The sequence below is a fragment of the Caretta caretta genome, chromosome 8, assembly GCF_965140235.1.
Source record: "Caretta caretta isolate rCarCar2 chromosome 8, rCarCar1.hap1, whole genome shotgun sequence".
In the NCBI taxonomy this organism is placed as follows: domain Eukaryota; kingdom Metazoa; phylum Chordata; order Testudines; family Cheloniidae; genus Caretta; species Caretta caretta.
In genome coordinates, this window is record NC_134213.1 from 29,458,006 (window position 1) to 29,481,741 (window position 23,736).

The 23,736-nt window shown below is 42.6% G+C and overlaps 2 protein-coding genes across 3 annotated transcripts in view; both read left to right on the plus strand.

Moving 5' to 3' along the window:
- Positions 1-9,197, plus strand: part of WWC1 (WW and C2 domain containing 1) — a 136,700-nt gene extending 127,503 nt beyond the window's left edge. For both annotated transcript variants that reach the window (XM_048860193.2, XM_075131368.1), the window contains 2 exons: positions 5,972-6,093; positions 6,656-9,197. In XM_048860193.2, the coding sequence (XP_048716150.1) occupies positions 5,972-6,093; positions 6,656-6,722 (189 nt within the window). In that variant the 3' untranslated portion in view covers positions 6,723-9,197. The remainder of the gene's footprint in view (positions 1-5,971; positions 6,094-6,655) is intronic.
- A 2,483-nt stretch (positions 9,198-11,680) lies between these two features.
- Positions 11,681-23,736, plus strand: part of RARS1 (arginyl-tRNA synthetase 1) — a 30,142-nt gene continuing 18,086 nt past the window's right edge. Inside the window, exons 1-3 of the mRNA XM_048860199.2 lie at positions 11,681-11,830; positions 17,939-18,073; positions 19,036-19,224. Of these exons, the coding sequence (XP_048716156.1) occupies positions 11,786-11,830; positions 17,939-18,073; positions 19,036-19,224 (369 nt within the window). The 5' untranslated portion in view covers positions 11,681-11,785. The remainder of the gene's footprint in view (positions 11,831-17,938; positions 18,074-19,035; positions 19,225-23,736) is intronic.

Below are 23,736 nucleotides of genomic sequence, written 5' to 3' on the forward strand. Positions count from 1 at the left end.
CAGATTACCTAGTAAATAAACAAAAACTCAAACTAAGCTTAACATAGTAGAAGGATAGGATTTGAATTAACAATCTCTCACCCTCACTGATAATACAAGCAGGCTTGCAGATACTTAAGGAACAAGCTCCACTTGCTTTGCAGCTAGGGATCCCCAGGTTTTCATACATAGGCTAGAAATCCCTTTAGCCTGGGTCCAGCATGTACCCCAGTTCAGCCTTTTGTTCCTTAGGTGTTTCCAGGAGTTTTCTTGTATGGGGAGTAAAGAACAACAGATGATGTCACTCCCTGCCTTATATAGCTTTAGCATATGGTGGGACCCCTTTGTCCCAAACTCAGTTTGTGGAAAAACACTGGTATCCAAGATGTAGTTCCATGTCATGTGGCCTGGTCACATGCCCTTGAATACCTTGCTGAGTCATGGTAGCCATTACTTACAGGCTGTCTGGAGCCTTCTCAAGAAGGTCACCCAATGGGAGATAAGCTTCTCCTAAGGCCAGTTGTTCTTCCTAATGGCCCATTACCTTGAATAGGCCCTTCACAGCCAGCTGTCTAGACTGGAAGCATTTTGCCTAGTGGGTATCACCCAGGTGTGACTATGTGAAATACAGATACATAGTCAATATTCATAACTTCAGATACAAAAATGATACATGCATACAAATAGAATAATTATATTTAGCACATCATAACTTTTCCAATTACACCTCACATGACCAGTCTTGTACAAAATTCATTCTAATTATGCCATAATCATATCATAATAATATCAATATGAAGAATATGGAGTGCAATGTCACAGAGTCATTGGCTCCAAGTGGTTCCTGCATGTAGAAGGATAGTACCAATTGGCTACTCCTTTCTTTTGGCTAGCTCCATTCTTTTCAAATCCCAGTGGCAGTCTTGGAAAGCAGTGATGAGAGAGAATCTGTAAATTAATGTACAGACTGAATTTTCATAGATGGTCTTTATCAGGCACACACAAGAGTTGCATGCCGTGGGGAAAGTCTGTTTCATGCACCAAGAAGGAGTATGTTGAGATCACAATTTTGGGGGCTGTGACCTTTGTTAGTGGGGGAATGAGTGCCCAGACCATTAGGGAGGGAGGTACTAGAATGTCTCAGTAAAAATTGGGTCTTCTGTATTATCTGCATGTTGGTTAATAAAATGATATTCTGTTTTGCCTTCTCTGAATCTGTGTGTATTAATGGATTATAAAATGCTGTAATATGTTTAAAGTACTATAAACAGCCTTCTAGAAAAATCTGAGGGTTCTAAAAGTCCATGATTACAAGATGCTGTAGGATTTAATCCACAAACTCTGCTGACTATCCTGGGCCCAGTTCTTCTGCACTTACTTATGGTATCATTGGAACTCCTTGCAGAACATGGTACTATTTGGTGGAAGGGCTTGTTTACATGCAGACTTTCATAGACTTTACTGCTTTAACAATACCAGTAGAAATTGTACTTGTAACCAAAGTAGTTTTAGTAAAAAACCTGTGTGTAGACTAGGCCTAAGTGCTTTAGAATAAGGTCCTCTGCTATTAAACATGCATAATTAATGCAAAAGTCAGAGCTCTTATCTATCTGGATTTCAGTAAGGCATTTGATACAGTTCCACATGGGACATTATTAGTTAAACTGAAGATGGGAATTAATATGAGAAGTGAAAGGTAGAAAAGGGACTGGTTAAAGGAGAGACTACAATGGGTCATACTGAAAGATGAACTGTCAGGCTAGAGGGAGGTTGTGACGGGTTGGATCACAGAAACTCCCTTGGGGCTGCCAACTGATGTCCCAAGACTACTTCTGCTCCTGCTTTCCCTGCCAGCTTGGGACTCCAGCACCCTGTCTTGTTGAGCCAGACCCACCAGTCTGCTCCAACACAGACCCAGGGTCTGAACTATGTGCCCCAAAGCTGCAGACTTAATTGAAAGCAGCTTAAGAAGTGTTCCCGTCTTTAACACTCAGATGCCCAACTCCCAATGGGGTCCAAACCCCAAATCTGTTTTCCCTGTATAAAGGGTAAACTCATAAATTGTTTGCCCTCTATGACACTGAGAGAGAGAGATATGCACAGTTGTTTGCCACCCCCCACCCCCCCCAGGTATTAATACATACTCTGGGTTAATTAATAAGTAAAAAGTGATTTTAATAAATACAGAAAGTAGGATTTAAGTGGTTCCAGTTAATAGCAGACAGAACAAAATGAATTACCAAGCAAAATAAAATAGAACACACAAGTCTAGATCTAATACCATAAAAAAACTGAATACAGATAAAAACCTCATCCTCAGAGGAATCCCAGTAAGCTTCCTTTTACAGACTAATCTCCTTCTAGTCTGGGTCCAGCAATTACTCACACACCCTGTAGTTACTGTCCTTTGTTCCAGTTTCTTTCAGGTATCCTTGGGGGTGGAGAGACTATCTCTTTAGCCAGCTGAAGACAAAATGGAGGGGTCTTCCACGGGCTTAAATAGACTTTCTCTTGTGGGTGGAGACTCCCTCCTCTCTCCTATGCAAAGTCCAGCTCCAAGATGGAGTTTTGGAGTCACATGGGCAAGTCACATGTCCATGCATGACTCAGTTTTTACAGGCAGCAGCCATTGTTTACATGCTACCTTGAAGGTCCTCAGGTAGACTTCTTATGTGGATTGGAGCCTTCCAAGATCCATTGTGCATTAAGTGCTTCTTGATTGTGCACTTAACTTGCAAATTCCTTTCTAAAGAAGCTGACCAAATGCCTTACTAAGGTTATTTAAAATCAGACAAGTATTCAGCCAATATTCATAACTTCGAATACAATAATGACACTTGCATACAAATAGGACGAATAGATTCAGTAGGTCATAACCTTTACAGAGATATGTTACATGGCATATGTAGCATAAAACATACTCCAGTTATGTCATATATACATTCACAAGCATATTTCCATAAAGCCTTATGGGGGGGCACCATCCCAGAGGTTACTAGTAGCGTTCCTCAGGGATTGGTCTTGGGACTGATCTTATTTAACATTTTTATTATTGACCTTGGCACAAAAAGTGGGAGTGTGCTAATAACATTTGCGGATAAGACCAAGTTGGGAGGTATTGCCAATGCAGATGAGGACCAGAATATAATACAAGAAGATCTTGACGACCTCGTAAACTTGAGTAATAGAAATAGGATGAAATGTAATAGTGCACAGTACAAGGCCATGCATGTAGGGACTAACAAGAATTTTTGCTATAAGCTGGGGATGCATTAGTTGGAAGTGACAGAGGAGGAGAAAGACCTGGTTGTATTGGTTAATCACAGGATGACAATGAGCCACCAGTGTGGTGTGGCCATGCAAAAGGCTAGTGCAATCTTAGGATGCATCAGGCAAGGTATTTCCGGTACAGATAGGGAAGAATTAGTAACATTATACAAGGCACTGGGGAGACTTCATCTGGAATAGTGTGTGCAGTTCTGGTCTCCCATGTTAAAGAATGATGAATTAAAACTGGAACAAGTGCAGAGAAGGGCTACTAGGATGATCCGAGGAATGGAAAACCTACCTTATGAGCTTGACTTGTTTAGCCTAACCAGACGAAAGCTGAGGGGAGATATGATTGCTCTTTATAAGTACATCAGAGGGATGAATACCAGGGAAGGAGAGGAGTTATTTAAGTTAAGTGCCAATGTGAGCACAAGAACAAATGGATATAAACTGGCTATCAACAAGTTTAGGCTTGAAATTGGACAAAGGTTTCTAACCAACTAAACCTAACTGGCTTCAAGACTGAGGTTGATAAGGTTATGGAGGGGATACTATGATGAGACTGCCTACAATGGCATGTAGCTGATCTGCGACTGCTAGCAGCAAATATCTCCAATGGCTGGTGAAGGGACACTAACTGAAGAGGGCTCTGAGAAATCTTTCCAAAATGTCTGATCAGAGGATCTTGCCCACATGCTCAGGGTCTAACTGATCATCATATTTGAGGTCGGGAGGGAATTTTTCCCTGGATCAGATTGGCTCAAGATTTTTCATCTTCCTCTGCGGCATGGGGCATGGGTCACTTGTAGGTTTAAACTAATGTAAATGGTGGATTTTCTGTAGCTTGAAGTCTTTACATCATGATTTGAGGACTTCAGTAACTCAGCCAGAGGTTATGAGTCTATTACAGGAGTGGGTGAGTGAGGTCCTGCAGTGTGCAGGAGATCTAACTAGATGATTATGATGGTCCCTTCTGACGTTAAAGTCTATGAGTCTGTGTGTAACCCCTAACAGAAGTGGCAACTTGTTTTAGTTTTCCCGCTTAACCTTGCAGTTGCAGATCTCTATTATAAGCATAAGCAGCGTGCTAGTCACTTTGGTTTTCAAATATCTAGTGAAACTAAATAAGCTTACACTAGAATACAAGTTGCTCTGTCACTTGGCATTTGTCTTTGAAATGCACAAATAAATGGGTCTTGTGATTCAAGCTTGGGAATGATATAATCTCCTTTGAGAGAAATCAGTAACAAGATTGGCTATTAAACTGGTAGAAAAAGGCAACCTCACATTCTTCTTTGAACTTGGTCACAGCTTCTGTCATACTTTGGCTGACTAGAAAACCAAACCAGAGGATAGTGAAAGATGACAGACAACTTGACTGATGTTTATGTAGTTTCAATATTCATCTTATAACAATTGTGCTTTCAGAAAACATTGGGTATAAAAGAAACATAAAGCACTAACTAAAACTTTTCAACAAGTATTCACTTCGGTTTTAGATCACTAGAATGGAAATCCCAGGCATCAAAAGGAAATGACTTGGGAATATTAATTATGCAGGATTCCCAGTTGGCCATAGCAGAAAATGTCTTTTTTCCCCAGATTATTAAAACTGCATTTTATTTGACAGTTCTGAAAGCATCTACCATCAAGGAGTGGGTTAAATGGCAGTGATGAAAAGGATGCTGATGAAAACTGGAAACACTAAAGATTATTGCACAAAACAATTTTTTCTCTTTCTGAAAGTTGCCTTTCTGTTCAAAATGCATTCCTTTTCTCTCTGGAGAGTCTAAAAATAAAACTCAGTGCTTCAAAAAGAATGGAATTTATAGATAAGGTGGGGGAAGCTTCAGGAATGACTGAATAGCCCTAAGTAGAGGTAATAGCAAAGTGAGCCGCTTTCTGACACATTTCACAAAAAATGGGATTGTTCTTTATTTATGATAATCCCTTTGATGATAGACTTCTAATTGTTAGCTAAACTTTCAACTTTTTTTTCTTTATCTTAACTAGTTTTTCAGGTTAGTCCAGAGGGAGAGCATCTGGAGGCATATGCTTTCACCCTCTTTCATAAGAAAGTCACGCATCTCATCCCTCTTATACTTCAGCTTCATAATCTTGTAAATGCCACACTAAACACACACACACATTATGCCATTGACTTATATTATTACTTCTGCAAGAAGTTCACCCAGGTGCTCAGGGCTCCCTCTACACCACACAGACTTCGCAGGGGTCCCTATGCTGGAACTGAGGCAGACAGGATTGATGTGCAGGGGGGCTTTTCCATCTGCTGTGCAAGGGTTTCATTCTGGCTCTGAATAGGCTGGCATGCAGGGGGCTTTTGGGGTTGAGCTGCTGAGGGTACTGCTAGATGCTCATTGAAGCTGATCCGCTGGCCTCAAACCCCAGACAGAGGGGTTGCCCAGGGGTCAGCAGCCACAGTTCCAGCCAATAGGCTAGAATAGACATTGCAGAAGGGCTGCATTGTATTCACAATGAATGGGCATATTAGAGGTGGAAAACTCCTGCTAAATCTTATTCCAGCTTCTATGGTTTATGGCCCCAAATAGTTGATCTCACCAGAATGCCTTTATTTCTCTCCTTTAACATACAAATGAAATAATCTTTTTAATTGACATGAGCTTGTTGGTTTAGGGAAGAATCAATTGGTATCTTCTATATTGTACATAAGGTTTCACTCTCTTCATCACTCAATTAGGTCGAGAAAACAGAACACAAGTGTGAGCTGAAAGCGGATAAAATGATGAGAGCAGCTGCCAAGGATGTACACAGGCTGCGAGGACAGAGTCGTAAGGAGCCCCTGGAGGTACAATCATTCAGGTAGGAATGTCTCTAAAGAGGAGAAAGTTATTGCTGCAAAATTTTCTTTTGCATAACTTCACTTCACCATGAATTTAAGTGTCCTTTACAAAAGACTGTTACTGTGCTGCCTGAGTTAGAGAGATTTGCATTTTCTTATCCAAGACTAAAATCCTGCGCTCATTTAAATCCACAGAATTCATGTTGATTTCAATGAGAACAGGCCTGGATCCCAATATTTTCTTTATCAGGCAGTAGTACAATGCTGCTTAATTTGTCTATCCCTTTGTTTAAGAAATGAAACACCTATGGCTGTCTTATTGTAACACACTTATGAGACCTAAAATGGTATGATAGTAGCAAAGTGATGCTTTTTTGTAACAAGTAGTTTTGTTAGTTTTACTGTAACCACTTACAATGCCTGTCTCTGAAATGTAAGTAAGAGGCGTGTTGTGTGTGTGGTGAAGCATGGGGCTTTTCTTTTTGTGTATTAGTTGCCTGGGCAGTCTTTCTTCTCTTAGGATGTCCAAATCTCTGGTGGATTCTTTATTGTATTAACAACTGATGGTGGTCTTCTTTTTAGAGAGAAGATGGCATTTTTCACACGACCGAGGATAGACATTCCAACCCTCTCTGCAGACGATGTTTAATCACCATAAAGTATTTGTTTTCCTTGACCATTCCATAAATACAGTTTGGTTTTGCTGAAGTTATTTATGTGGTATTATGAAGGTACCAAGTCATTTGTACATTAGAGCTTTTGTCGGTTTTTTAATGTCTAAAGACTTTTTTAGTTTTGTTCTATCATTAGAAAAACCAGCATTAAAGTGACAAGATTGTATAGTTTGTATATTTAGGAATGTATTTTTGGGAAAGAATTTTAAATAAGAACAAATGCAGCCTGGAGTGCTGTTCTTAAATAATATTCTATTTAGACTTATTTTGTACAGCTCTACCTTTTAGAGGTTTTACTGCAATAAAATAAATCTGAAGGAACCTCACTGCTATGTTCTATGGCTATAACACATCAAACTCTTCCTAGTTAATATTGTGTTCAATATAGAGAATGCAGGGAACCATTTTTTTATTCTGAAGTGCTGTGAATGAATACTCTGAGCTGTGAAGTGTTTGCATTTCCTGCTAGGTCATAAAAATGGGTGTAGAGTTGAAATACTTGCACTTTTTTGAGATTTGTACTTTCAGCTCATGTTTATAATGGATCTGTTTGTTTAACAAGTTCCAAAAGCCCATTGAAACCACTGCTATAGGAGGAGGGCTGCATGGAACACGAGTCAATTTTAGGGGTTTTTTTTAATAAAGTGAGCTTTCTGGATGAACTTACCTTTTTTCTTTTTCTTTTTGTTTTTTTAATACTATTCCCATCAAGTGGGGCACAGCTAACTCATTCCTTTTCTAATCCACGAACCTGGGATAGCTATTCTATCATTTTTAAACTCTATTTTCAGAGTATTTTTTAGCAAGTAACTCAGTGGGACTTAGGCTCCACAGTCATTCAGGTGCTTTTAAAGATTTTTGTCCTTACATATAAAGAGAAGACCCTACAGTTGCTTAGGAATATTTTATTACTTATTTTTCTACAGTTTAAAATAATAATAACAATGCAGAAAAAGCAACTAATATATGTAGACAAATATACAAAGCAAACGTGTGAAAGCACCAGTGTTTAACCACCCCGTCTTTTCTAGCACATCCCAAATTGATTTGCATGATATACTTGACAGCTTTGTCACTAATTCATCTCTGCAGTCTTTAATGCATGTGTGACTCTGAGCCCAGCTTTTAGGTGTGGGTGTTCAATCCACATACGGGTGTTTCTAAGAACTGAACTGCTCAGTTTATTTTATGCCCAAGTGCCAATTGCACCATTCAAATGGCAAGTTTGGATCCATTTTATCAAGAGATTGTGCTTTCCATAGTATTAGAAATACTATTTATTTTTCTTGCACTCCCATAGATTGAACTCCCCCTCACAAAATTTAATTGTATGCATTCCTTTGGATCATTAATCTGTTTGGGGCTTTTGGTGGCTGAACACGTGCTCCACAGAATAGAGCACTGGCAGTTTTATATGATACAAAAAATACTTAAGTGAGTAAACTTACACCCTCTGTTCTACAAAAATGGACTGTTCTAAGTAAATAAGACTCTCTACAGATTGAGGGCACTACATGCTAATATATATGAAGGGCCACAGTTAACCCCTGTGTGAGAAGGTGTAACTCTGCAGAAGTCATAGAGCTGCACCCCGGTGCTGAATTTGACCCAGTATTGTACTACAAAGAATCCAATTCAAATTTTTAGCCATACAAGTTGCACTGTTTTGTAGGAGTGGGAAAACCCCCCCTCATCATTTTAGGGCCTGATCAAAGTCCCGTTAAATTCAATGGAGTCTTTCCATTAATTTTAATGGGAGTTATATCAGGCCCTCTGCCAGGTCAATACAATGCATTTCACTTCTCAGATTTGTTGTTGGCTGTTTGTAAAAGATTATTTTATGTCAAATAATGGATTTCCAGTCAGTAAAAATAAACTATGAAACTTGGTGTCTTGCTGCTAAAATCAAAAAGCTCTTAAAATCTTACAATTTTGTAGTAAATTACCTAGTATTGAGTACTTGAATGATGCTGCTTTAAAAAATATCTACTATATTGCCGTACTCTACAGAATTATGAAAAGGAGATGTGACTACTTTGTCCAGAATTACTGTAATTGATAGCTAAGTTTTCATCAAACTACTAGCCGCTTTGTTATATAATATTTGGGTAATTTAACTTTGAAAATGCTGATTTGAATGGTTTTTATTGTGCTAATTCTTTATTTTCTCAAACACTTCTAACCTTTCCAAACCACCTTTATAGTTATGACTCTACTATGGTGGGGTGGAATTGGGGAGAGAATGCAATTAAGTCCAGAATAAAGACTAAATTACATTAGTCTCTGTCCATTAAAGCTGACAAATACTTTTAAAATGCAGGTCTGTGGATGTATATACTATTTTTCTATGTATGAAACATTTTAATAGGCAACAACTATACATTTTTATCCTATGTATACTGTAATGGTTTTGTCAGAATTAATGGTAATTAAAAAATATTACAAAATTACATAGTTGGTCTACACACTTGTATGTTTGGGGTGGGAATAGGGGATGTTTCAGAACTAACTTTAAGTTACAGTCATGGCAGAGTCAGCCATGGAGGCAGCGTCACTAGTCACTGGGCAGAGTCAGCCAGGGTGGCATGAGGCCAAAGGAGCAAGGGAAAAGGATGGGAAACAGGCTGGGAAGGTGGTGTGAACACCATCTTCAGTGACATTATTGGCCCGCTGGGAGGATTTGAGGACTGGTACTGGCCCTAAGGTTAATTGAATTTGAGACCCCAGTTTATACCTTTGGAGCAGAGACCCCTGCCATGAGCAGTGAGGTGGAAGAAGAGGAGGAGAGGGAAGATGCAGCAGGGGGTTCAAGCTCAGACCTGTTCAAGACTCCATCACAGTCTAGCCCAGTGGTCTCCAAACTTTTTATTGTCATGGCTCCCCCTTACCGATAATGTAATCTGTCCGTGTTCCCCCCAAACTTCCAGGAACTGAGATTGGGGCTGGAGCTGTGGCTGGGGTCGTAGCCTGGAGCGGAGCTATGGCCAGGAGCCAGGCCTCGGCTGGGGCTGGAGCAAAGTTAGGTAGTGCTCCCTCCCTGCCCACCATGGCAGCTGGCCCCGACCCTGCCACATCCCCATGAACATTCCTCCGTGGCCCCCTAGGAGGGAGTGTCCTACAGTTTGGGGACCACTGATCTAGCCAGTCCCACCAGACAAGCACAGATGAGCCCAAAGAAGGGAAAGGGACCTTGGATAAATGTGTACATACATTTTTCCTTGCAGGGTTTAAATTAAAAGATAACACCTAGCCCATCCCCTAGTTAACAAACACAGGTATTGACTTCTCATTGTTTTACTTGTATGAGAAGAGGTGTAAGTACAACACGTAGAAGTAGAGTTGGCATCTGTTTTTCATTCTGCTGTTGGGTTAGGCTGGGGGAGCGTGAGGGAGAGCTATGTAGAGCATCGTATTTATGCATATAGGGATGTCTCTTGTATTCTCAATGAAGTTTCAGAGAGATACTCTACAATCCTCTCCCAAAGGTTTCTAGGGATGGTTCCCTTATTTCTTCCTTTGTGGTATGACACTATCCCATGCCATTCCATGGTAAGACTGGCTAACACAAATGTAGTTAACAGGTTAGTGGTATATGGGCTTGGGTGGCTTCCTGGTGCCAACAGCAGCTATGTTCTCTATACCTTATACTCTCAGCACTGAGATGTCAGCTAAAACCACCACTACCTGTAGCAGCATAGTAACAATATTCAGTGCCATTGCCCTATACTCTTACCCATGGTATGGGGACCAAAATTGTATTGTTTCGTGCAACCAAAAATCCATCACACCCCTTGCCATTACCGTGGCTGGACCTGGAGAGTGGTGCTATGCAGAGGCACTTCAATGCTGAAGCATCAATGTCTTATTAAAGCAATTGTGGGAATAAGGGAAATAACACTACAAACTGTATGTGGACTGTTGCTGGTACTGAGCAAGGCTGCTCATTTAACTTGGAACTCTGGGAAATTCTTGTAATGGCATGGCAGTAATCATTAATCTCCAGCTGCAGCCTCGCAATGACATAAATTCCCCTCTACTCTGTAAATTCTTCCTCCTTGACTCTGCTGTAGCAGCTCACCTGTCTCACCCACCAACCCACCCAGTTTATCTCCCCTATACCATATCAGTTCATGCACATACATGGAAGCACTGCACATTCAGCTGAATGAGTCACTGTTGCTCCAAGGAAGGAGGGTGGTGACTGGCACTGCATTCACAGCTCCTGGAGGACCAGCCTGGACTCAACGTGATAAGGCCTGTGAAAAAACATCTTTTACTGGACCAGGTTCTGTTGGTGAGAAAGACAAACTCTGCAGCTACATCGAGCTCTTCTTCAGCCCCCAGGAAGAGCTCTGTGTAGCTAAAGAGCGTCTCTCTCTCACCAACAGAAGTTGGTCCAATAAAAGATATTTCCTCGCCCGCCATGCCTCTAAAATCCTGGGACTCACTTACTCTGGGCCTTTTTAAGAGTCAAACCCCACCCCATGGAAAACAGGGAGAGCCTCTATTTCCAGACAGCTCCACACTCGGCAGGCACCCAGGCACTCTTTAGTAAAGAGGGGCAGGCTCTGGCGGAAGGACACTAACTCCTACTCTCCGCCTGCGAGGACGGTTCAGTGCTCGCCGCGCAGTTGGCTAAGCGCTCAGACCCTCCACCAAGCTGCCAAACCACCGCTGTGCCTGTGCGCACGTGGGTCACGGTGACATGCTGTCGGCAGCCCCGCGCGTTCACCCACGCGGGCCTCTGGCGAAGGATGGCGGCCTCCACTCCAGCCCGGGGCTAGCCCCAGCCGCCCCCTGGCCGGCGGGGCGGGGCGGGGCGGGGCTCGCTCTCCTGGGAGCAGCAGCGCCGGGCCCAGCGCACTGCGGCACGCACTAAACTCAGGCCCGGCTCCCCATGCGCGAGGCGGGCCCTCCCTCGGAGTCGGACCGAGCCGTGGGGCCGCCCCTTCCTGTCTCCGTGCGGCACGTTCCTTCCGCTTCCGGCGCGTAGCTGCTTCCGCTTCCGCTTTGCCTAGCCACCGGGGCCCCGGTGAGGATGGAGGCTCACGTGGCTCAATATTCCGCTCGGCTCCTGCAGCAGGTCAGCCCCGCCTCCCCCGGGAGAGGGACGCTCGCCCTAGGCCGGGTGGCTCCATACAACGGGCTGCTCTGGTTCCCACCCCCCACTTCCGTCCTGGGCTGGGGGGAGGGAGCCCGCGCCGCCCGCAGCCTTTCCCCGGGGGCTGGTGAGGGACACGGGTCCTCTTGGCGCAAGGGTTCAGTGGGCGGGGGGCTCGTAGTGGGGAGTCTGCGGGGGATGCCCAATGGGGAGGCTGCTCCGCCGCCTGGGAGGGTCCAGTGGCACCGGGGGGCGGGGGAAGCTGCGACCCGGGAGGGTCCAGTGGCACCGGCGGGGAGGCTGCTCTGCGGCCCGGCGCGGGGTTCTGTAGGCCCCGGGGTAGGCAGGCTGCCCTGAGGCCTGGGGGAAGGTGGCGCTGGGTCTGGAGGGGTGGCACAGGGACCTGGGACCGTGTCGCTGGATGTGGGTCTTTGGAGGTGAAGCCACACAGCGCCACGGTGACGCTTCACCACCTTGAGCCACTGTAGAAAAATCAGGAGGATCTTATCAAACTGGGGCGGTGGCACCTTTGGGAGCATCTGCCTGTTGCTTAGATTGTAAGCACGTCGGGTGCAGGGACTGTGTCTTTGTGTCAGGCAGGGTTGAGTAGAAAACACGCTGCTGCCGGCTGGCTAGCAATCTGAGCCCTGCCAATGCCATGCTGACCGGCCAATATCCTGCCGCCTCTTGTGACAATGCTGCTGTACAAGATGCCAGCCTGTAACTTCATTCCACACCAGCCTGGGATTCTGATAGTGCTCCAGGGTCTTCTCTGCACACAGTTTTTGTATCAGTATAACTATGTTGGTTAGGGTTTGCTTTTTTAAAAAAAATTGATACAGTTATGCTGGTACAACCCCTGATGTGAATGCAGTTCTGCTGGTATAACTGCATTCATGCTAGGGGGATTGTACCACTTTAGCTATACTGGTTTAGTTAAAGCAGTACAACATTTGTGTGTAGGAAAGCCCTTAATTATTTCAGCATACGTGTCAAAATCTCAGAGAGAGATCTGCCATGCATTGTTGGCCATTCACAAAACACCCTGCTTCCAGGTCCACTTTGCTGTACTTTCCTTGTCTCTTCTTACAAGGGTAGCCCCCTAACTATTGTGTTACCTCAGAATTGCTGTACATGGTTTTCACCTTCAGAAGGAAAGATTAGTCACATATAATAAATCTTGTTGGTATTCGACAAGCAAAGTGCATATAAAGCGTGATTGCTGAAGAGAGCAATAAAATGAAGGCAGGAAAAGGTCAGAGGCAAAAACATGCACAGGAAGGCAAAGAAAGAAACAAACAGATGGGATGAGGGAGGTAAATAGAAAAAAATGAAGAGGTAGACATCAAACATAAAAGCACAAAAATAAAAGAACTAAGCTGCCCACCAGAGTTTAGAGAAGAGCAACATTGGGCCCAACTCAGTGCAACTCACCATAGGTGAAGGGATCTTCAGAAACCTGACTGCAGGATCAAAGCTCAATGTGTGAAGTTAGCCTTCTCTTTCACATAATAAAAGTGTTTGTCCAATTCTTAAGTAGTATAATGACTTTGGCTTAAAAAGGTAATCTACAAAGGGGAAAAATGGGTTTGTTTTGCTACTTTGCGTTGTGCTCAGAAGGCCAACAAGTTTTAGTTTTTTTAGGTTTTTTTTTCCTGCTTTGTCTCCATTAGAATTCAGAGTTTGTCTACCCTCGAAGATGGTGGAGATGTAGTAGGATTGTGACAACACTTAACAAGAGATTTCCTGAAAGGGAAAGAGTGTTTGAAGATCTTTTTATATTTTTATATTTTGTTTGATAGTAAGATCTGCTTAACTAAACATTTGGAAGAAATTATGTCTCTGACGGAGTCTATAGCCTGTCCCCTTCCATGGAGGTCTCAGAAAAGTCCCACCACTTACATCTGAGACCTCAAATGAGTCTTCCAATAAAACTGAGGAGGTCTGCCATTAAAACTCTTGACATCTCTGATGTAAAAAATAAATCATAAAATGTAAAACACCAACCACAGTCAGGCCTTCTTCATTGCTCATAAAGAAAATTCTGATTCAAAGTTTACTATCTGGGCTGACAGCCCAGTGTTAGATCACTGTGAAGTGGGGTCAGATGAATACCAGGTAGGTCCATGAACCTTTCCCAGTGAATGTGGAAGCCTAACTCATCAATTTCTGCACAATTTAAGCTTTCATATTAATTAAAATAAAGAAAAGTTTGTCAGAGATGGTAAGGAAGAAAGTCTTCCAAATGTGAATGGATGTTGCTTTGTCTTCCTGAGTCTGGTAGTGCCTCTGCTCATTTTGTGAAGCAATGGCAGTGTGAAATAAGAGAGACTGTGGTCAGATTGGCTGCTGATATTCAGATCCCTATGAAACTGGCCAAAGTCATGTCACTTTCATGCACAGCTGCTTGGGAAAGCTCTGACCAGCAGCAGAGTCAGGGATTGTTGCTTCTGAGGAAGAAGACCTTCCAAAAATGGAGATTGGGGGAGGGGTGAAGTAGAGGATATCCTCCTCTCCATAGCTGGCTTCAGAGGAATCACTGTGGGTTGGGTGAAAGAGCCAAGTGCTGATCTTTCTCTCAGGTGCAGATGACGTGTTGCCAAGAGATTTATGGGGAGGGGAGAAGAGGCAGAAAGCTCTTTCTCCTTTCAAGAGCTAGAGTGGGAGGTACTTCAGGTCTCCAGATGTCTGCTAGCCAGAGGCTGAGAGGAGTGATCAAGTCCAGAGAACACTCTGCCAGAAACTCATCATCCCATGTGGAGGTTGGCCTCTGGAATTCATTGGCATATACACACTTTGTCTTTTCTGTCTACCTGTGATTTAGTTCTCTGGCTTGTAAGTGTCTAGTATGTTTTTCAGGCCATGATGCAGACTGACACATGACGAAAAATTCGGGATATAACTCTGATTATTCTGACAGGTTTCAGAGTAACAGCCATGTTAGTCTGTATTTGCAAAAAGAAAAGGAGTACTTGTGGCACCTTAGAGACTAACCAATTTATTTGAGCATGAACTTTCGTGAGCTACAGCTCACTTCCTCGGAGCTGTAGCTCACGAAAGCTCATGCTCAAATAAATTGGTTAGTCTCTAAGGTGCCACAAGTACTCCTTTTCTTTTTCTGATTATTCTGTGTCTGTCTGACTTCATCTGACACTACCTCTCCTCATTTCCTACGATATTTGCCCTCTTCCTTTGTAGTTGCTTTTGGGGCTTGTATCTGTAGAAGAGAATCTTAGACATCAACAACTAAGTTTAAGGGCAATACTGATCTTGTTAAAAAAAGCTTTAGATTTTGCATTCACAAGTGAGTGAATCACAGCTGACCAAAGAGCCTTTGGAGATGGCAGCATGGCTTAATGCATTCATCACAGCTTCTCCTGAGGTGGTCATCAGGTATGACCCTCTATTGACAAGTTGTGTTTAGTCCAGGGGAAAGGTTACCTTACCACGGCAGCAGTGAGACAGATGGCGCTTTTTCCTTCCCTCTCCTGGTTTTCTTTCTCTTGGTTACACATATAATGCCATCTCCCACTCTTGCTCTTCCAAAGTCTGAGATAGTATGAAAGAGAAGTCACAGATAAAAGTGAGCTGATTTGTTAAGCCTTTGCATGAGTGTACTTGTGCACCCAGGTTTGATGGTATGAATTTCAGATGGAAAATAGAGAATTGATAGTATGCTCAAATACATTTTTTAGTCTCTAAGGTGCCATAAGTACTCCTGTTCTTTTTGCAGATACAGACTAACATGGCTACTACTCTGAAACCAATTAAATCTCTGTCTCTTTTCATTTTGCAAGATCTTTAACTTGTATTTCAGTCTGAAGCTATTTGAAAATGTGTCTCCAAATGATATCAAACTGCAATTAGTTTGGAACAGTACAAAAATAAGAGGAAGGGTGAGAAATATCCTGTCCACCAGTTAGCGTATGGGGCGTTTTTTTGTTTTTTTTTCTGTTAGAGCGAATTGGTCATTGATTAATTCGTCCTTGACTTGCATTTATTTAAAAAACAAAAGTTAAATACCTGGATCAGGGAGCACCTGTATATGGAAAGTTTTAAAATGGTAGAATACTGTGTATAAAGGAAACCTCAGGAAAGATAGTTTGCTCTCTGGCTGATCACATGAATTCCTATAATGCAATTTTATCATGAGTCTAATGATGACATTAGGTTATTTTTCTTAGAGACCCTAGAATCTCAAGAGACTGCATGAGAATCCCAGCCTTCAGTAAGTTTCTGGCCTTCATGCTTGTAGAAAAAAATTTGAAAATGTGAAGCATGTTCACCTAAGAGCTCAGAAAGCAGATAAAAAGAACCCCACGTTTATTATTTTTAAATAAATGTAATTTTTTACGCCAATCTCATTGGGGGGGCTGGGGTGGGGTTTGTGGCCTGACTCATGATTTGCTTGAGGTAGACAATACTGGAATTCTTAGAAGATGCTGCTCATCTTGAAATACTAGGAAAATATAATGCCAAAAGTTTTAAAGACCCAAATTGTTCATTTGTTACAAATAAAAAGGAACATGAGGACAAATTATTAATGAAGCTGAGCTGTGGTGCTCTTGCAATGCAAATGTTTCTATTCTCATTGACTTCTATGGCTTCAAACTTTGGTAGGATAAAATTGCCCATTAAATGTACCTCTTTGCTCTGCACTGTAGAGAGAAGCAAATGGAAAGGTGAACGGAAGCTCCATTCCACGTTGTCTCCCATGGAGGCCCCTTTGCTTTAGCTCTGCAGGGTTGGGGCTTTTTGGCTTTAGGGGAGGTCTGACTGGAGCTGGGAGAGGGAAAACCTAAGGAGCAACCAATCTCTGGAGCATGCTTCCTTGGAGATCAGCCACCCACAAGTTACTATGGATGGGAATTCTCTGGGTCTTTCCCCCTTATCAAGGGGGAAGTATCAGGAACTGTGCTGCGAGAGAGGAGAAGCAGTTAGGCAGTCAGATGGGAGTGAGGGTATCTGCAGAGATGGCTTCACTGTTCCCCGTGGATCTACTCCCCGAAAAGCTGTAGCCTATTCTCTTGTGTGTGAGACCATTGTCTCTCCCCCCCTTGCAGTCAGTGAGTCAAAGGGTATGTCTACACTGCAATTAACAACCCACAGCAGGCTCAGGCTAAGAGGTGATTTAATTGCAGTATAAACATTCGGGCTCGGGCCAGCGCCTAGGCTCTAGGACCCTGCAAGGCGGGAGGGTCCCCGAACTCGGACTGCTGCCTAAACGGCAACATCTACACTGCAGTGAAATAGCCCTTTAGCCTGACCCCTAAATACCTGAGTCAGCTGGCACTGGCCACCCACGGATGTCTAGTTCCATTGTAGACATACCTCAAACTTCTCGAGGCTTGGACTTATAGCGCCCAATGTGGATTTATCCTCAGAGGAAAATGTGACCCTGCGTTTGGTCTGATGAAACTGAGTGTGAAGACTGTCAGCCTGAGGGGGACTGTTAATAAAATCAGAATGGTATCTGTGTGCTTTTTTTTTCCTTTCAAAAAGAAAGGAGTGGGTGGGCGGGGCTATAACTTTGGAGCTACTTAGCTTTAGCTGTAGCCCTCCCAGCTCTCAGTTGACAGAGGAGAATGGCTTACTGCACTGAATATAGCCTTATTGTTCAGACTTTACTTAAAGGGCTATTTTTCCTTTGTACAGGAGTGGTTTTGTAAGGTACTTTTTTCATCTACAAAAATATTAGACCTTTTAAAAAAAAAAAATGATGAGCTGACCCTGCAGATGCTTTCCCCTTTGAGGAGTCCTATTAAAGCCCCAGTACTGTCTTTGAAGCTAATAGGACTACTCATGCGAGCACAGTTGCTCTCGTGTTTAAGTGTGTGGGAGATCAAGACCTATAATTACTATGAATTTTCATTATCAACATGACAGACTCAGTGTCGGAGTCTGTCAAAAGAAACGTGTGCTAATAGTTGCTAATTACTCTTTTGTAGCAGTGTTCGGCTTTGTTAGTGATTTCCTTTTGGGCTATGTCTTAAAGAAATGAGCTAACAATCAAAGTTCTGTTGCAATCTACTCCAAGAGTTACCTCAGATGCAAACATAGCAGCTGACATTATTTTATTTTATTTACCAGGAAAAAGAGATCAAGATCTTGGCTGCAGAGATTGATCGACTGAAGAACTTTGGCTCCTTGGAAGTATCTCCAAGTTTGGAAGGATTGCGAGACGAAAACGCAAAGCTTAAGTACCGGCTAAACGTTCTTCAAAAGGTGAGGGAGGAAAAATAGAGTACATATTGGTAAATGCTTTCCTTCACATCAGGCAAAGAGATTTTATTTTGTTATAGCTAATGCTAGGTAACAACTTGTTCACCCTGCACTCTGGTGCCACAGTTGTAAATGGTATATTATAGAGCTCTGTTCTTTCACAATTCTTTGGACAGTGTGGCTTTTTGATAACGTTTTGGTATAATTGCCTGTAGTCAGTTAAGCATGCCCTATAATCTCTTCTGCATTCTTGGAGTAGGGCACTCCTGTTAGAGTTGAGAACCTACTGAGGTCACCTAATGGCCACATACATAAAAGTATGAAAAGGTTTGCTATATCTGAATCAGTGAAAGTATTAACACTGTTAATTTCAAAGGGTAGGGTTCTGTCCTAAAAATCTGGGAATGAAGGTTAAAGTGAGAATGGTAGGAGAAACTATTTAATCTAGAAAGTAGTAAAAACAGGGAATAAGGTGTTGCTGTGTAAAAGCAACAAAGATAATTGGCATATTTCAGAAGAGATATTTATTTAATAAATATGTATATAGGGTGAAACTAACGCCAAAGCAGAGGGATCCAGGCAAGTTCCTATGCATCACGTGAACCACCCATAATGCATACAGTATGAAAAGGCCCAGTCTTTTCCCAATTGACTTCAGTGGGAACAGAGGCAGTATTAAGCCCGACCATTGTCAGTAAGAAGTTCCTGAAATAAAATTTGTAGCGCTTGCTTGAGAATGTTTAACTGTAGGGTACATCCAAAGACTATGTACTGTGGAAACTGAAAGCCAAGTTCTTTGGTGGTGATGCTTTTATCACATGACGTTTTCCGTAGTTTGAATTTCAGTAATACCTAGAGGCCCCAGCCTGATCTGCTCGGGTTTGCTGGGCAGCTTTAGAGTGAGAGTGAAGTAACTTCTTCTAGAATACTGTAACCTTAGTGTTTTGACATTGTTTTTTTTTCAGAGTCTTCAAGAGGAGAGAAATAAGTCCGTGAAAAGCATGATTAATATCAACAGCCGCATTCAGGAGATCTTCAGAGATGCCATCAAGGCTGCATATCCGGATTTAGAAAACCCCCCACTAGCAGTCACGCCAAGTCAGCAGCCCAAATTTGGGGATTACCAGTGTAACAGTGCTATGAGCATAACAAAGGTAACTCTATTTAAAAACAATTCTTGGTGCATGGAACTTCTGTGGGGTATGAAGCTCTCTAATGATATATCCAAAGCAATATCAGGTTCTATATTAGACACGTTTTAGAGTCTGATCCTGCAGTCTTCACTTATGTGATGACATTGAGCTTGGGGAATTTTGGGTGCAATAGGAACAGGCCCTTAGACTTCTGTTCTGATGAATAGTGCAAGAATAAAAGGATTCTGAAGACCATCAAGGCTAGCTTAACTACCTCTGAAGTCTAGGTTTTTGTAGCTAGGTAAGGGGCAGTGTTCGTGCATTCAAGAGAGTATGTGTTGCTCTTTTAACATTTCAAGTACTTTTCAATTGCAAGTTAAAGAGGCTTGAACCTCTGGCTTAATTATTTTATTGCCATAAATGCTTTACACTTGTTCCCATAAAATAATCCACTATTTCTCCTCACCCTAAACACACACTTACTATAATGTTGTACAATGACTTCTAGTTGTATTAATCAGACAACAGTAGAACCACAGCCAGACAACAGCAGAACCTAGGGTGGCCAGACAGCAAGTCTGAAAAATCGGGACAGGGGATCGGGAGGGTAATAGGAGCCAATATAAGAAAAAGACCCAAAAATCGGGACTGTCCCTATAAAATTGGGACATCTGGTCACCCTAGCAGAACCCCATTTATCTGACCCTTCCTTTACTGCAGGGGTCCACAGCGCAGTGCCCGCGTGCGCAGTGGTGCCCGCCGGGACAGTTGTGTGCGCCCGCAGGACACCGCGCCACCAAAATGCTGCCGCCGAGTGTGGCCGCCAGAGAACCACCTGCCGAAATGCTGCTGAGAAGCGTTGCTGTTTCTCGGCGGCATTTCGGCAGCGAGGCTTCTTTCCGTTGCCGCTTCTCGGCGCTGTGTTTGGCGCCCGCCACAGCCTTTTGGGAATAGGAATGTGCTATTGCCACAGAAAGGTTGGGGACCAATGCTTTACTGGTTTTCCACAGTTACAGAACAACCAGGACTGCAGGGCCAGAAGCAGGCGATCTATCCTGTGGCCACTAGATGGCACTGTAGCACCCCTTTTTCTCATTCTCCAGTTTCTCCAGAGTTTTGATCATTGTCCCAATTAGACCAGATAAACAGGATTCTGCTATAACTGGGCCATGTGGTCTCATGCACAAATGCAGTACTTTTAGCACCTTATTTAATGAATGTAACATAAGTCATTGATGTCAGGCTTAGTATGCCCCAAAATTATGCATTGCCTGAGCTGCACACCACCAACAAAGGATAACATGCAGCAAAATGTACTATATAGTTTGCTGTTGTGTGCTCTGCAAACTACCTGTGAGAAAACAGTAATATTAACCATTGTTCAGCAAAGTTATTCCAAGAAAGTTGAGGGTGGGCGGTGAAAAAAGAGGAAAAAAATAACTGCAGGAAGGGAGAGCCAGTAATGCTTTATGAGAGATGTAGGATAATAAAGGAGAGAAGGATGTCAAGTAATAATGCATGGCGTGGAGTTGTTTTAGAGTATGTCTTCATTGCAAAGTTAACCCAAATGATGGGCACGAGGGTCAGCCAACTCGGTTGTGAGCAGCCACACTGCAGAGCCACTCTTGAGTTACTCCGTCCTTGCTGGGGCTGTACTACCCAGCTGTGTCACTAGGACTTCTGGGGTATGTCTCAAAGTTCTTTATGCTGCAGTAGATTAAGGCTCTTCGATTCTTTCCCAGTGAATTGTGGAAGAACTCATCCTTCTGGGCACATGGGGGGAATTGTGGGAAGATGTTGGAGGACAATGAGTGGCTCAGCCTTCCTGCTCACTGCAAAATGTGCAAATTACCAGCCCAAGTGAGAGCAGTACTTGGGCTTTAGTCTATACACCCAGACAAGCCTGCTAGTTCAGGTAGAAAGCACCACCAAATTCAGATCAGAGGTTTTTGTTTGTGGACAGAAGCTGGGCTAAGAACAAAACCTGAGTAAGAGCCTGGTTAGCTCTTTAGTGAAGCTGCAGCCAAATTTGTAGGTTCTGGGTGAGCCCTAGAAATGTTCCTTGTTTTTTAAATGAGAGAGTGAATAAATCCGGATTGCTGCCTCTTAAGAGTGTGTTTGATTAGTGCAGCAACCATACAGATTTTCTGGGGGTTCACATAGCATATGCAAATCAACACTTTAGATATGCTAGTGAGGCCTGGAAAGCCAGTTTCGAGCAGCGTAAAAACAGGATATATTTAGACCTCTGGTGCGCATGATGAGCAAAGATAATATTTGAAACTAGCTAGTTATATATATTGCAGTTGTTTTTTTTTCCCCCCATTTCCCAAGAGGAGGAATGTCTGGATTCTATAATTTCTGGAGAACACATTTTTAAGATCAGTCTGATTTTTAAAAGCTATTTCAGATCTGAGCAAAAAGGAAGCAGTTCTGATAAAATCAAATGAGATCAGCAATGTCTCATAAAAAGAAAAGAAAAATGGAATCAAGTCTTTTGTCCAAAGAATCAAGAAAACTGACTTCTCTCATAAATATCAGCTTGTCACAAAAGCTCTGGAGAATCTGAGAGCATTGTCTTTTGGACTAGCTTTGATCTGTTCCGCCTCCCACCCCCAAAAAAATCTGTATTAGTTTTTATATCATCTATTTATTTTACATAGTCTACAGATACATGCAGACAAGGTAAGGTACCTTTCTTAATGTTTGGTTATCCCCCTGCCAATTTCAAGTTCCTACTCCATATCACTGCAGTGCTGGAGCTGTTTTTTTAAAAATGGTCAGAACTATCCTATCCTAGCCAAAACTATCAATTTTTCATTGACTTTGGTCTCAGAGTGGCTGACCTGTTTTGACCAAACTTTCTCCTCAGGCAGACATCATTCATGGAAAATTTCAGCCTCAAAACTTAATTTGTCGACGTTGTAGGCTACTGATATCTCGGGATTATAATGGAAATTGTTTGGCAACTTTAATAACAGGCATTGCTGTTGAGTGTGTGTGTGCATGTGTGTGTGTAAATTCTTTGGCACCTGGTTAAAATATTCTTAGGGTTCCTTGATGGTTTTAGTGTTGCCCTTTTCAGAGTGTACTTTGGCTACTGGGGAGCAAAATAAAAGAGGAAGCAAATGAAGAGTCGGAAGGGGTTGGGTTATAATGAGGAAGCAAAATTAGGCTCTGGGGAAAAATGAGTAACTTAGGTGCATTGTGAACTAACGGATAGTGAATTTCAGTCTAGCTGTGAAACTATCCAAACTTCCAATGTATTCATGTCTTTGTCGCTTTATAAACGTACGTCTTCCATACTATAATTCTCAACATAAGTAGCTTTCCTGTTTTATGAGTTTTTTCATTAATAAGGGTTTATTAATTTATTAAACATATATCTCTTTATTTCAGAGCCCTTGTTGTAATAAGCAAAATGCTTGTCTCCCCATGGCATACCTACAGGGGTTGTTATATACAGCTGCTATGCAAACTGCCTGTCTCATGGGGTTTCACTCCTGGGCAGCATTGATACGTGCCAGACAGCAGCCTCTTGGTTTGAACTGCCAATGCAGAAACAGCCCTCACAAATGTGTGTTGTCTTCCTTAGATCTCATTAGCATATTATGACAGCCTCCGCCGAAAGATCTGCCTGTCTCTTAGCGTAACAGGTCCTTGGATGACTGCACAGATACAAACTTTCAGAGTATTGCCTTTATTTTAATATCTCTTGACCGCCACTTTACCCCAATTAAGTCATTGTTAGGATTCTCATACAGTACTGTCTTCTCTGTGTCTACTTTGTTTTCATTACTTGATGCCCAAATGCGTACTTGCATTTGAGGGTCATTTATATAGTTTCTCAAGTCCCAGACTGTCAGAGGAACTGATGCCTTAAGGCTAGCTGTATTGGACTTTGATACAGGCTTCGTTCTTTCCTTACACATGGCTCTAGGACTCTCTGTTGTTCATACAGGACTAACAGTGTGCTGGGCACTATGGAATTGTAAAGGCCATGTGGCCTTTCTTCCCCCACCCCCAGGAGCATGATTCCAACTCCAGTTAAGCTCCCTTGTTATAACGTGCACCTTGCAGTTCTTGGGAGTCACATGACCTAGCATTCAAAAGAGACCGAAATCTGTACACTGCTGCTGTGTGGTAGCAGGAATGATTCTGACCCCTGGGCAGCACTGATACATGCCAGCCAACAGCCTCTCCGTTTGACCTGCCAATGCGGAAACAGCCATCACAAATGTGTTTTGTCTTACTGGGAGCTAATTAGTATATTGTAACTGGGGTTCAGCCAAAAGCACTGCTAGCGAAACAGATATGTGGGTTATTGCCTTCATAAAGACTTGGATACCATCACCTGTAATTGTTGGCTCAACATTTATTTCCCCTGTTTTGGCAGCTTTTCCCTTGTTGAGCGGTTGATTAAAGTTATTGCTGCTGAAAAGAGAGGATTTTTTCCTTGCCTATTATCAAGCTTCACTCGGGCTATGTTGTGTTGATGGTAGGATCAAATGAATCATATAGTGCCGCATTATA